This window comes from Myotis myotis, unplaced genomic scaffold (genome assembly GCF_014108235.1).
Source record: "Myotis myotis isolate mMyoMyo1 unplaced genomic scaffold, mMyoMyo1.p scaffold_m19_p_7, whole genome shotgun sequence".
Taxonomy (NCBI): domain Eukaryota; kingdom Metazoa; phylum Chordata; class Mammalia; order Chiroptera; family Vespertilionidae; genus Myotis; species Myotis myotis.
In genome coordinates, this window is record NW_023416379.1 from 3,636,114 (window position 1) to 3,649,995 (window position 13,882).

The window sequence follows — 13,882 nt, forward strand, 5'->3', positions numbered from 1 at the left end:
AGGAGTTCCAGGAGGCCTGAGACGTGGTCCTGGAAATAGTGCCTGCGAGTTCCACCCAAAGTCTCACCGACCCTCCCGGGCACTGGAGAACACCTCCCCCCCCCCATGCCACGCAGCCTGAGCCACGAGGCCCCGGCCGTACCGACGACGTCCAGCTTCTGCGTGTGCACCAGCCCCAGCACCTGCACGTCCCCAGAGGCGCTCTTCTTGCAAATGCTGGCCCTGTCCGAGCAGTCCAGGGGCCCCTTGTTTATTTTCTGGCACAAGTTTATGTAGTACCTGTGAAACCACAGAGAGCGGTCAGCCTCGGCCCCACACACCAGAGCAGCTCTCTCCGCGGCTCTCAGGAAAGGCCACGCCTGCTCTAGCAGGTGTGGCTCAGTGGATAGAGCGTCAGCCTGCAGACTAAAGGGTCCTGGGTTCGATTCCGATCAAGGGCACACGCCCGGGTTGCGGGCTCAATCCCCAATAGGGGACGAGAAGGAGGCAGCTGATCAATGATTCTCTCTCATCATTGATGTTTCTTTTTTTTTTTTTTAATGCACAGGTCTTCCTTTCTTTTTTTAAAATGTATTTTATATTCTTATTGAGTTCAGAGAGGAAGGGAGAGGAAGAGATAGAAACATTAATGATGAGCAAGAATCATTGATCGGCTGCCTCCTGCACACCCCCTACTGGGGATCGAACCGGCAAACTGGGCATGTACCCTTGACTGGAATCAAACCTGGGACCCTTTAATCCATAGGCCGATGCTCTATCCACTGAGCCAAACCAGTTAAGGCTCTCATCATTGATGTTTCTCTCTCTTTCTCTCCCTCTCTCTTCCTCTCTGAAACCAATTTAAAAAATGTGTTTCAAAAAAATTGAAAAAGAAAAAGCCAAGCATGACAGTGACGGTGCCCACAGCACCTGCGTGCGGCTAACACAGCTTCAAACAAAGACGGCCCCCTCCCGCCCAGGTCGGCTCGGCTGGCGGGGCGGGTACTCACGAGGTTCCCTCGTGGTCGAAGAACCAGGACCCGGTGAGGGAGGACAGCAGCCGCAGGTCGTAGGTCTTGTGCCCCTGGATGAACTTGCACTCCATCTTCTTCGGGGGACAGACCACTTTGGTTTTCCACTCAAACGTCACCTCGCACCCACGCGTCTCACTGAAGACCTGGGGCCTCCCGATATCGGCTTCCTCGTCACACTTAAAGATGATAGCGGACGTCCGGTGGCTGTTGGCTGGGGAGCAGCGGGGGGACCATCAGACTACACACGGCCGTGTCTCACGCTGTCTTCAAACTGCCCCCGCCCCCCACGCTGCCCCCGCCCCCCACTACACTGCCCCCAACCCCCCCACGCTGCCCCCAGCCCTCCACACTGCCCCCGCCCCCCACTACACTGCCCCCAACCCCCCCACACTGCCCCCAGCCCCCCATGCTCCCAACGCTTCCCCTGGGCCCCGATGCTTCCCCTGGCCCCCCATGCTTCCTCCCAACCCCCCCACACTGCCCCCGCAGATGGTGCTGTTTCACACATGTCTCATCTCTACCAGGCCGTGTCTCTCACTGTTGTAACATCCCTGCCACTAGCGCCACTCCCCAAGGGCAGGGCCCAGCTCGTCGTCTAAGGCGCCAATGATAACAACAAGCAAGCAAAGTGCTACTGACCGTAAGAGCCCGCAGGACCTGAGCATGTCCGTGTCACCCACAGCCCAGGGGCGCGTCCCGGCACAGTGAGCCCACAACAAAGCAGCAGCCAGCCTCGCAGAGCGAACGCTTACACTCCTCAGACCCCACTCTGTCCCGGGGGCTACAGGATTAAGTCATTCCTGACGTGTTTCTCCTGGGAACGCCCATCAGACTGCGCCACACGAGTGGGACTCTCGTGAACCTCGCAGGAGGCAGGGCGCAGCGTCGGGCTCCCTGCTCGGCCCTCCCGGCCGGCCTGTCACGTGGCAGAAAGTCTATGGAGACTTTCCGGTCACTCACCTGCCACCCTGCAGGCCCGTGACAAGCGGTCACTTCGCTGAGGCAGGCACATGACCACCAGTGCTGGGCACCAGTGTGGGTCTCAGCCTCTGGAGCTGGTGGGTGAGCCCCACTGACCGCCCGGATGACCGCCCCCGTGCACCATCAGCTGGCTGTGTCCACACCGTACTCACACTGCCTGCAGGATCCCCAGTCGCGGTCCGTGGTACTCACACTGCCTACAGGAGCCCCACTCACGGTCCCTGGTACTCACACTGCCTGCAGGAGCCCCCTCACGGTCCCTGGTACTCACACTGCCTGCAGGAGCCCCCTCACGGTCCCTGGTACTCACACTGCCTGCAGGAGCCCCCTCACGGTCCCTGGTACTCACACTGCCTGCAGGAGCCCCCTCACGGTCCCTGGTACTCACACTGCCTGCAGGAGCCCCCTCACGGTCCCTGGTACTCACACTGCCTGCAGGAGCCCCCTCACGGTCCCTGGTACTCACACTGCCTGCAGAAGCCCCACTCGCGGTCGCGGTCATAGTTGGCCGTGGTGGCGCACCACAGCCGCACCCTGTTCTCCAGCACGCACTCCTCGTAGCTCTTCCCGTTGAAAGTGAAGGGGAACACACAGGGGTCGCCCTCCTCGGTTTCTGGAAAGGACAGCAGCATAACCCGGGTTGCCGGCACTGTGCTTTGCGGTGCGATGACGGATGGCCTAGAGCTGCCCATGGAGGACCCCCTCGGACCCCAGGTCTCCCGCCCAGTGTGGCAGCAGCCCCCAGGCCCGAGTGTCTCCAGCCTGAGCTCCGCTCCCAGGGCTGTGAGACGTGGCGTCCCGTGTCCCATCCACATCTCGGCGCTCACAGTGGGGCGCTTCCCTCCCGTTTCCCCCCCGCCGCCCGGTCTAATGCCACCTTTACTGGGAACGCAGATGTCCCCGCCACCAAGCCTTACCTGGAGGGCAGGTGTCACCGTTGGCATAACTTAAAATGACGGCCTCGTCCTGGTGCCTGTAGTCCAGCCTCATAGACGCCAGCCGCCCGAAAGACACGCCCTTGCTCCCGGAGAGCAGGCAGACGCCTCCATCCTTGCAGCCGCCCTCGTCCAGGCCCGCGGCCGCCGTGCACACGCCCACGCTGTAGGTGCGCGAGTCTCGAGTCACCTGGACAGAGGACACCACGTGGGGCGGTGAGCGGGCTGCCCCTGCCGGGAGGCAGCATAAGCAGGAGGCAGGGCTGCACCCGCATGTGCATCAGCCTCGGGCTCGCCCCCTGCTCTGAGTCCCGACCTTCTGCCTGCTCACTGGGCACCTCCCCGGGGCATGGAAAACCCGACCTCCCTCCACCCAGGCCAGCCTGCTTCTCCTCCTGGCCCCCCACCCTCCCCACCCGGCCCAGCCTGCTTCCTCCTCCTGCCTCCTGGGGCAGCACCTGCCAGCCTCGCCTGCAGCTGGGCCTGGGACAGAGAGCAACGGGGAGACCTCAGGCCGATCAGCCCACTCCTGGAGCCCGTCTCCCCCCGGGACCCGGGGGTGGTGAGGCCTACGCTAACGAGCAGAGTGGGCGCTCCCTAAGCGTGCACCTTCCCTTCCTGGCTTGCCCGCCCTTTGCAGACTCTACCTACTGCACACCAGTTCGGAGGGCCTGGGCCTGGGCAAGATCTCTGCTTACAGGGTCCAGGGCATGCCCTCCCCAGGCGGCGCGGGTCTCTTGGGCATGGCCCACAGCTGTATGACTCAGTCACACCCAGATCACAGGCCTGGAGGCCTAGGGCCCCCAACCACCAGTAACCTGAGCTGGCCATGGCCTCATCGCCATAGAAAACCGTCCGTGTCACACCGACTGGACCAGACGGGCCCCACGCCAGCTCCAAGGTGCCCGGGTCAGGGGCCTCCATCGCCCTGCACCCGCCTCTTTCCTAGAGTTGGCTGGGCTAACGTGGCACTCCACACGCCTCCGCCAGCCACCAGCCCTGGCCCTGTCCCTGCAGTACGTGGTCCCAGCACGTCCCGAGCCACCTGGCCCTCACTGGTGGCCCCACAGGGTCACTGAATCCTCACAGGCCCTACAGAGTGAGAGCTCCAACCCAGGGGCACAGCTATGTCAGCGTGGCTGCTTCGCCACACGTCCCAGAACCCCACAGGCAACCTGTCCATGCCCCAGGGCCCCCACAGGCCGGCCCGTCCATGCCCCCAGAACCCTATAGGCCGGCCCGTCCATGCCCCCAGAACCCCACAGGCCGGCCCGTCCATGTCCCCGGAACCCCACAGGCCTGCCCGTCCATGCCCCGGAACCCCACAGGCCGGCCTGTCCATGCCCCAGGACCCCACAGGCCGGCCCGTCCATGCCCCCAGAACCCCACAGGCCGGCCCGTCCATGCCCCCAGAACCCCACAGGCCGGCCCGTCCATGTCCCCAGGTGGCGACTAACTGCGCCACCCCATGCCCGCCTCAGGGCACATGCCCATGCAGAGGCGAGGGCCGGGCAGTTACCTTGAAGGTGCTCTTGGACAAGCTGGACAGGTTGAAGCTGTAGTCGAGCTGCTCGTCCATCAGGGAGCAGCCCTCCGTCCTCACCTCGTCCGGACAGACCAGCGGCGTCTCCCACTCGAACACGAAGTCACAGTCGCTAACCCGCAGCAGCTCCGGGGTCCCCTGTCGGGTAGAGCACAAGCTCATGGGGTAGGCCCAGCGCCTCCCCCTGCTCGCAACCCCGCAAGGGCCGAGACTGGGCCCTGGGGCTGCGGCACCCTCCCTGCCCCAGGGAACAGGTGCTGGCCGCGGACCACCAGGTCCCCGGTGACCTGCCCTCCATGTCACAACAGAGACGTGTGCGAAACAGACCCCGCGAGGAGGGGAGCAAGCACTTGGACGCGCTCCCAGGCAGCACCCCCCTTCTAAACACGGGACATGTACGAGGCGACACCCCGGCCAGCGCACAGCGCGGGCTCCAATCCCGTCTTTACTCCCTCGCTCAGCAACAGCCACTGAGCAGATGCGCCACTGGTCGGGAAATTTATTTTTGTTTCTGCTGAGAATCTTTTTCCTAGAAACTCAAATGGAAAAAAGCGCTTCAACTGAAGACAAAAACCACAGGGGAGAAAACTGGAGCCAACATGCAGTGGGAGAGCCCTCGTTGCTGAAAGCACGCCGCGCGGCAGGCAGGGATCGGCTGCCAACTAGGGCCCAGGCACGTCCCTGGCGGCTCTGACCCACGGAGAAATGGGGGCCGTCATTACAGTTTCTCTCTTATTGGGGGCGGGGGCGGGGGTCAAGAGAAACGCACGTGCAAAGGCTCTATAACAAAACGCCGCTTTGTTAAATGCACACAGAACAGGAATCAGTAACCGCCTTGGGAGTCAAATGTACGGCTTTGTGGGACCTGTGTTGATCCAGGGGTCTCCTGTTTTACTAACTTATGAATTCGAGGTGATCACAGCGGCCGAAAGCCTGCCAGACTCCCAACCGGAATCAGCCCCCAACGTCAGGGTTAAAAACTCGGCATGACCTTTCACACACTGCGAGGCAGAGCTGAGTACCGCTCCTGCACCCGGGCTGTTCGTGTTTTTAGGTTACAATACGCCCCTCTGTGCAACCTGCCCTGTAACTCAGGGTGGGCCGGTTCGTGCTGAATTCATTCACTAAATTAGGCAGATGCATGCCAGCCGGACATGGGACCCAAGGGAGACCGTGAGCTCGGCACCCTGGCTCTGAAACAGGCCTCGCGGGTCCCAGCTCAGCCTCTCCCGCACACTGCAGCCCCCGTCCCCACGGGGCACACCCACCACGCGCGGGGACACCCGCCATGCGCGCGGGCACTCACCATGCTCGCGGGGACACCCACCACGCGCGGGCACTCACCATGCTCGCGGGGACACCCACCACGCGCGGGCACTCACCATGCGCGCGGGCACACCCGCCACGCGCGGGCACACTCACCATGCTCGCGGGGACACCCGCCATGCGCGCGGGCACTCGCCATGCTCACGGGCACACCCACCATGCGCGCGGGCACTCACCATGCTCGCGGGGACACCCACCACGCGCGGGGACACCCGCCATGCGCGCGGGCACTCACCATGCTCGCGGGGACACCCACCACGCGCGGGGACACCCGCCATGCGCGCGGGCACTCACCATGCGCGCGGGGACACACGCCATGCTCGCGGGGACACTCACCATGCGCGCGGGGACACTCACCATGCGCGCGGGCACTCACCATGCTCGCGGGCACACTCACCATGCTCGCGGGACAACTCACCATGCGCGCGGGCACTCACCATGCGCGCGGGCACTCACCATGCGCGCGGGCACTCACCATGCTCACGGGCACTCACCATGCGCGCGCGGGCACTCACCATGCGCACGCCCCTCTTGCAGTGGAAGGAGATCAGCGAGGTGTAGTTGAAATTCCTGTCCGCTGAGCAAGGGGTGCTGCTCTCAAAGTTCAGGTAGACCTCGTTGGCCACGGGATTGAGAATCGGAGGCCCTGAGACTCGGCCAATGTCCTAAACGAAGAGAAACACGGCAGCATTTCAGGACAGTCGCTGTCCCCCCGGTTCGTACAAAATGGCCACGTTCACGCCTCGTCCGTTTGGAAAATGAGCAGCGTCTAAGGAAACCTGTGGTAGCGGCTCACTCGGCAGGCCTGACACTCAGCGGCCACACGGAAAATGCAGGGGCCATCCGCTTTGACCCACCGCTAGAAATAGCGGCTCCGTTTCTACCCCAGAATGTTCAGAGACTCCAGGCTGTTCCTCTCCGTCACACTGAGAACGTCGCACGGTCTTCTGGGACCCGGCGGTGGGAGGCGGGAACCGCCGTACGTGCCCCACGCTGACCCTCACGCCCAGCACTGCACTGCGATGCCCCTCACCGGGAGGGCACAGCCCTGCTCCGCGCCACCTTCACCATCGGCTCAGCACAGCACCAGCACCCGGGCTGCTCAGTAGGTATTTTGAAGCCAATGAACACATGAAGGAAAGACAGGTGAGCACCAGGAGAGAAAGAGTGTGTGTGTGTGTGTGTGTGTGATAAAGGGGGTGTGTCATAGAGAGTGTGTGTGTGATAGAGAATGTGTGTGTGATAGAGAATGTGTGTGTGATAGAGAATGTGTGTGACAGAAAATGTGTGTGTGAGAGAATGTGTGTGTGATAGAGATTGTGTGTGTGATAGAGAATGTGTGTGTGATAGAGAATGTGTGTGTGACAGAGAATGTGTGTGTGATAGAGAATGGGTGTGTGATAATGTGTGTGATAGAGAATGTGTGTGTGATAGAGAATGTGTGTGTGATAGAGAATGTGTGTGATAATGTGTGTGTGATAATGTGTGTGATAGAGAATGGGTGTGTGATAATGTGTGTGATAGAGAATGTGTGTGTGATAGAGTGTGTGTGTGATAATGTGTGTGATAGAGAATGTGTGTGTGAGAGAGAATGTGTGTGTGATAATGTGTGTGATAGAGAATGTGTGTGTGATAATGTGTGTGTGATAATGTGTGTGATAGAGAATGTGTGTGTGATAATGTGTGTGTGATAATGTGATAGAGAATGTGTGTGTGATAGAGAATGTGTGTGTGATAGAGAATGTGTGTGTAACAGAGAATGTGTGTGTGACAGAGAATGTGTGTGTGACAGAGAATGTGTGTGTGATAGAGAATGTGTGTGTGATAATGTGTGTGATAATGTGTGTGACAGAGAATGTGTGTGTGACAGAGAATGTGTGTGTAACAGAGAATGTGTGTGAGTGTGTGCGTGTGCACAGTGAGTGTGTAAATGAAGCTGTAACACTGTTTATCACTGTGGGGCACGATCAGGCCACAGCACTGCAACACCCTCTCCGGTTAGAGAAACCGCTAGTTTGTAGAATCTGAGAAAGGGTAGATGGGCAATAAGACAGCAGATGGGGCGTCTCAGAAGGGGACCCAGAGCGAGGACCCCAACCTGCACTGTGGGCAGGGCTCCCACCGAGGCCTGGCTCACCCCACCCTCCCGCCCACAGGGCGGCGGCTCTGCCAGCCCCTCGAGCAACTCCCCTGCCCACTCCTGATGCTACAGACACGCTCACCTTTCACGAGGACCTGAGACCCTGAAACAGAGCTCATTACTTAAAGAACACAGAGAAACACCACTTTTGAGGTGCATTTTAAATACCACACCTACCCAGGGTTTGACAGAACATGCATGTAACTCGTGAAGACAGGTTCCGGAGCTGCAAACCTACACTGAAAACGCGAGTATAAAACCAAAGCTTTTGAGGCAGAACGTGTAGCTGTCAGCACAGCCGCATCAGCCCTTAACTGTCCCTGGTTTTACTAAAGCAAGCGCTCGGCCCGGCTGGCATGGCTCAGTGGTTGGGCGCCAACCTGTGAGCCAGGAGGTCACAGTCAGGCCACATGCCCAGGTTGTGGGCTCGATCCCCAGTAGGGGGCGTGCAGGAGGCAACCGATCCATGATTCTCATCTTTGATGTTTCTCTCTCTTTCTCTCTCTCCCTCTCCCTTCCTCTCTGAAATCAATAAAAATATTATTTTTTTAAAAAGCGCTTGCGTTTCAGAAGAATGCTAACGACCTAAGATGTGCATCCACAGAAACCCAGCTCTGCCGAATTCGTTCCTGCACTTTACGTAAATGTTTCTCCACCACGACTCCTCCTGTGGCACACAAGCCTGTGACTACACGTGTTCACACCTCCGTCCACAGCTCAGAGACCGGCCACCCTCATCGGCGGGGGGCCTGACGCAGCACCCCGTGCTGCTCCTCCCCATGCTCCCAGAACACGGCCAGGTCGGCTCCATGCTTTCTGCTGGAGGACCTCTCCGGGGAACGCAAGCAGCACGCGCACAGGCGTGTGGTCAAAAACCTTGCAGGCGTGGCTCCCCCCTGGATTACCGCACTTACTATGGGGGCTCCGTCCACGGGCACCTTGCACACGGCGGCTCCAGCGGGACAAGCCAGCCCGTGCACGGGGTTCAGTGGCTGGCAGATGTTGATATAGTAGTCGGGGTTGGTGTCGGAGGCGTCGTCCTCACTCTCGTCATAAGCCTCGTAGCCCCCCGTTTGGTGGATGAGGGGGGACAGGTCAATGATGGAGCTGCCATTCTTCACGGAACATTCCGTCTGCGAGAGAGGGAGACCGCTGGAGTCGGCAGCACAATTCCTAGTCCTCATTATGTCACCCACACGAATTTAAAAGCTTCACCACCACCAAAGGAAGCACAAAGGGTGGATTCATCGCCCCAAACGCTGGTTATAGAAGACTGAGCACGTGGAACCGATAGTCACTGGGACCCTAGGAGTGGACGAGAGACCCAGGCACCTGCTGGGAGGACCTCGGGGCCCCCGGCCTTCCTTCCTCAGGTCCACGTGCGGCCCGGACTCACCACCTGCTCGCAGGCCAGGGGCGTGTGCCAGGAGAAGAAGAGCGTGCACGTCCGTTTTTCCAGGGAGATGAGCATGGGCCTGCTGGTGGGCCCGGCCTCGGGCCTGCACACGAAGCTGATGACGCTCTTGTACCTCAGGCCGGACTTGGAGGGACAGGGGGAGCCGTCCTCGTACACCAGCTGCAGGACCTGGTCCGCGTAGGTGAGCCTCTTGTTGGCCTTGCCCACGCTGATCCTGGTCTGCCCGAAGCAGGCCCCTGCGCCAGGAGGGGGGAGGGGAGAAACACACGGTCACGGACGCACACGGCCAGTTTCCTATGAGCTCTTCCGCAAGTGCAGGCTTTCAAGCTCACGCTGACACCGTGATTCTGAGGGTCCGATACGGTCTGAGCAGATGCCACACAGGCACTATCCCATCACGCGGCCGCGCACCGCCGGCAGCCGCGGCAGGAGAGGGCGTGTGGCCTTCGCGTGTCCTCGGCCCTCGGCTGGAGGGACAGAGGCCGGGACGGCCTCGGGGCGAGACCGTGGGGGCGGCACTCACCCACACCGGGGGCGCAGTTCTCGTTCTCCCCGCAGATGCTGATGAAGACGAGCCCCTTCTCGCTGTACGCGGCCGTGTGTCCGTCTCTGCCACCCAGCGAGTTCAGGTCAAACAGGTGTCCTGTCAAGGGTCGAGACCGTCACCAACTCCGCCACAGGCGAGCTGCCACCAGTCACAGCCGCCTCGGGCCGGCGCGGTGCGGGGCCCACCGCCCCTGTGCCCACGCACAGGCGACCGTGGGCCCCGGTGACTGGCGGGTCCCTCCCTGAGGTGGGGCTGGTGACGTCTCACCGGTGGCAGGGTTGGTGACTTTGCAGTCGCCGTGCACATTGCTCCGCGCAGGGCAGGCGGCCGGGGTGGGCCAGGCGAAGGTGAACTCGCAGTCCTCCACGGCGCTGATGAACATGGGCCTGGCGTTCTAGGGCAGGACAGAGGCTGCTGACGGGCACGTCTATGTTTGGAATCATGTGCCTGGCAGAGGCGGGGGACAAGGGGTGGGGGGCGGGGGGCGGGGGACAGGGGGTGGGCCCTCCCTGCAGCACAAGACTGTCCCCCACTAAGGAACGCACCGATTTAGGAAGAGCAGAGAGTCAGGTCTGCTCCTGAGAGACACTGGGGGCTTCGCACACACAGGGTGAGGGAGACCCACTCGGGGCCTGAAGGTTCCCCACAGGGTGAGGGGGAGTCAGGGCGGACAATGATGCCCAGGGGGCTGCTCCCACGAGCAAATAAGGGATAATGCTCTAAAAAGCAAGTGAACTAGAGCCTGTGATCAGGAACAAGACAGAGGAGCCGCCGTGAATTCCCTGCACCCTCCACACACCGCCAAGCCTGCTCCGAGTCTCAACCCCCGTCCACCACACGCGTGCTCAGATCTGCCCGGGGCCACACCTCCGGGCATGGCCAGGCCCTCCCCACCCCCACGCAACCCCTCCCCCGCCCGCGTTCCCTCCACAGGCCGCAGGGCTCCCGGCAGCACGGGGTGAGCAGCTCAGTGTGGTTAAGGAGGGAGCCGAGTCCCTGGGTGGGAAGGGGAGGTGCTGCCTTGACCAGCTCCGGCTGACCGGCCACTAACCCAGGTCACCGCCACGAGCCCAGGGCACGCTGCCAAGTGTCGGTTCCCTACAGTCTCTGGGGATCTGAGTGAAACTTCAACCCAATGAACTGTGAAGCCAGAGCGGCCAGGCCTGGTGTGTGTGGAGCCGGAGAAGTGCCCAGGACCACAGGGTCGGTGTGATGCTGCCTCACCCGCGGCCACGCCTGCCGCCTGAGCCCTGAGACTCACACCTCCAGGGAAGGCAGACGCCGTCTCCCCGACCTCCACCCTGGCTGGCCCCAGCGCCGCGGCCCAGGGCTGAGGACGCAGAGTCACTTACCACTTGGTTCTCGCTGCAGGTGAAGCGGATGGTGGTCGACTTTTTCCGAATCTGGTCAGGACACAAGTCGCCATCCACGTACTTGAGGACAGTAATGCCGTCCTTCTGCTGGGGACCGTCCCGCACCCTGCCCAGGTTCACGGGCTTGGAGCCGTTCAGCAGGCACGCGGCTGCTTCCGGAGGGCACGGCTCTGCAGCGGGAGATACAGGGGTTACCTCCTGGCCTTTTCCATATGGAATTTAACTCCTGGCAATGAGGTCAGGCACGCTCAGGCTGCACCTAACGTCACCCTAAAATAACCTCCTTCTTTCACATCAACCAGACAATGATGCCGAGTCTTCACTCGTGTAAATGCTGTGTGACCAGAGCGACTGGGAAAGGCTCGGGGTGCGGGCGGGTCCACGGTGTGACAGCCTGAACTCCTCTGAGCCTCAGGAACGAGGACGCTAAAGTACGTAGACGAGGCCACAGGGACACGTCCCTGCCCTGCACTCGCGTGTTGTCTTTAAACAAGAGGCACCAAGAACTCAGCCACTTGCCAGGCCCCAAACGCCTGCGCCGTCGGCCCTGGAGAAAGAACGGGCCCCGCTCCGTGGGTTACGACCACGATGTCGCCCACCTGCCCGGCACAGAGCAAGGGGAAGGGGCCGTGGCCTCATGCAAACCACTGTCTTAGGAGGAACCAGAGCCTTGGCGCTGGGCCGCCGGCGTGGGCGGGGCCATGTAAACGCCAAGGGTGAGGGCAGCCCGCTCCTGGCCCCACGCGCACAGCTGACGGCCCAGCACTCAGATCCGGGCGGGCTGGCTCTTGCCTCGGAAGAAGGCCCCCCGCCACGCCACTCTCTAGACAGCCGCACACCTTCTCCGCGCCACGCCTCCCCCCTCCCTGCTGGGAACCACCTGCCGCTGCGGTTACCTCCACCCCCTCATGTTCCAAAGGGCCCTAACGTCCCCTGCAGAGCCTGGGGCGCCGGTTTATCCTGGGCCCCCCCAGGGACCGGTCACTGAGAGCCTGAATAATCCTCCTGTGCTGCTTGGCCGAAGCCTCGTGTCCCAGGGAGGACGGCGCCCAGCAGCCCGTGCTCCTCGCCCCACACTGACCAGCCCGCCCGTCCTCGCCCGCGTCCCCAGCCTCGCCCGCGCCCCGTCCTCGCCCGCACCCCCGTCCTCGCCCGTGCCCCGTCCTCGCCCGCGCCCCATCCTCACCCGCGCCGGGCTGCGGGGCCAGAGACTTGCAGACATTGATGAGGTAGTGCTCCGTGGCCCCGGTGCTGGTGACGGCCTCCCAGTTGTCACTGTACCGTGACAGGGATGAGAGGTCGAAGTTGTTGCCGGCCCCGTCCCTGCAGGGAGGAAGTCAGGGTCAGCTGTGTCCACGTGAGAGGTTGGCACGCTGTCCGGGAGTCGGCTCTTCCCCAAGGACAGGGCTGGACCACACCCCCACGGTCAGGTCAGCGACAACTCATATTCACAAAGACATAGTTCAACAAAACCAGCCCCGGCTGGTGTGGCCCAGTGGACAGAGCATCGGCCTGCGGACTGAAGAGTCCTGGGTTCGATTCCAGTCAAGGGCACATGCCTTGGTTGCAGGCTCACTCCCCCAGTAGGGGGCGTGCAGGAGGCGGCCAATCAATGATTCTTTCTCGTCACTGATGTTTCTACCTCTTTCTCTCTCCCTTCCTCCCTGAAGTCAATAAAAAAGTATGTATTTTTTAATTATATATTAACAAGAACCTCCAAACACCAAGCCCGAGAAGTGGGTGCTCTCTAAGCTCAGGCCACAGAGAAGGCACATGACAGCCACTGTCAGTGGGAAGCTGGTTGGCACGCTGGTGCGAGCTCCGCGCCCCACCAGAGACCAGGAGGAGGGGTGGGAACCGCACCCGGAGTCGTGCCTACACTACCCAAAGCACCGGGAGGGGAAACTAAATCAAAGCAGAGAGCACGATGCAAAAAGGAAGTGAGTCAAGGACAGAGAGAGACGCATTTCTTTTTCTTTTTATAAAAAGTGATTCACGTAGCCACGCTTCTGGCCGTCGGAGAAGCACGCCCCAGGCCGGGACTCACTTGAAGGAGCATTCTGTCACGTCGAAAGGGCGGCAGGCGTACTGTGTGCGCCACTCGAACAGGTAGGAGCAGTCGGAGGTCTCCTGGAGGAACACGGGCTGCAGAGGGACAGACACGCTCTCGTGACACAGGGACCTCCCGTTCGCTTACGCTTTGAGTTTTAAGGGTGAAGTGGTCAGGGGGGACTCTGTTCCCTGAAACCCACTCAAATCCACCACGGTTTCAACAGGCCCCGTAACAGGGTCCCACTCAGCTCAGCGCAGCTGTGAGGGGGGCACGCTGCCTGTCTGAGCGGAGCCGCGAGGGCGCCCGCCGCGGAGACCTCCCCACGGGCTCCCGCTCACCTTCTGGGTGCTGCGGTCGCAGTAGAAGAAGATGGTCGTTGAGCGCTGATACACCTTATGGCAAGTGTCCCCCCCAGTGTAGTTCATCTTCAGCAGCCCGTTCTCGTAAGTCAGCTTCTGCGTGAGGAGGCCTGTGGGAGAGGCGGCTGGTTAACAAGGATCATGCCAGGTGCCACGCTGACCACGACACACCCACTGCCTCACGCACCCGAGCCA

General features: G+C 61.4%; 1 protein-coding gene across 4 annotated transcripts in view; it reads right to left on the reverse strand.

The window, feature by feature from the left end:
- IGF2R (insulin like growth factor 2 receptor) overlaps positions 1–13,882 on the reverse strand; it is a 92,918-nt gene that overhangs the window by 9,933 nt on the left and 69,103 nt on the right. For 3 of the 4 annotated variants that reach the window (XM_036318306.1, XM_036318305.1, XM_036318303.1), the window contains exons 28-41: positions 13,667–13,797; positions 13,323–13,420; positions 12,462–12,598; positions 11,255–11,445; positions 10,170–10,296; positions 9,879–9,998; positions 9,335–9,591; positions 8,853–9,071; positions 6,314–6,463; positions 4,449–4,610; positions 2,912–3,119; positions 2,461–2,607; positions 990–1,224; positions 143–279 (exon numbers count right to left, since the gene is read on the reverse strand). In XM_036318306.1, the coding sequence (XP_036174199.1) occupies positions 143–279; positions 990–1,224; positions 2,461–2,607; positions 2,912–3,119; positions 4,449–4,610; positions 6,314–6,463; positions 8,853–9,071; positions 9,335–9,591; positions 9,879–9,998; positions 10,170–10,296; positions 11,255–11,445; positions 12,462–12,598; positions 13,323–13,420; positions 13,667–13,797 (2,319 nt within the window). The remainder of the gene's footprint in view (positions 1–142; positions 280–989; positions 1,225–2,460; positions 2,608–2,911; positions 3,120–4,448; positions 4,611–6,313; positions 6,464–8,852; positions 9,072–9,334; positions 9,592–9,878; positions 9,999–10,169; positions 10,297–11,254; positions 11,446–12,461; positions 12,599–13,322; positions 13,421–13,666; positions 13,798–13,882) is intronic. The other variant, XR_004969008.1, reaches the window with a different exon arrangement.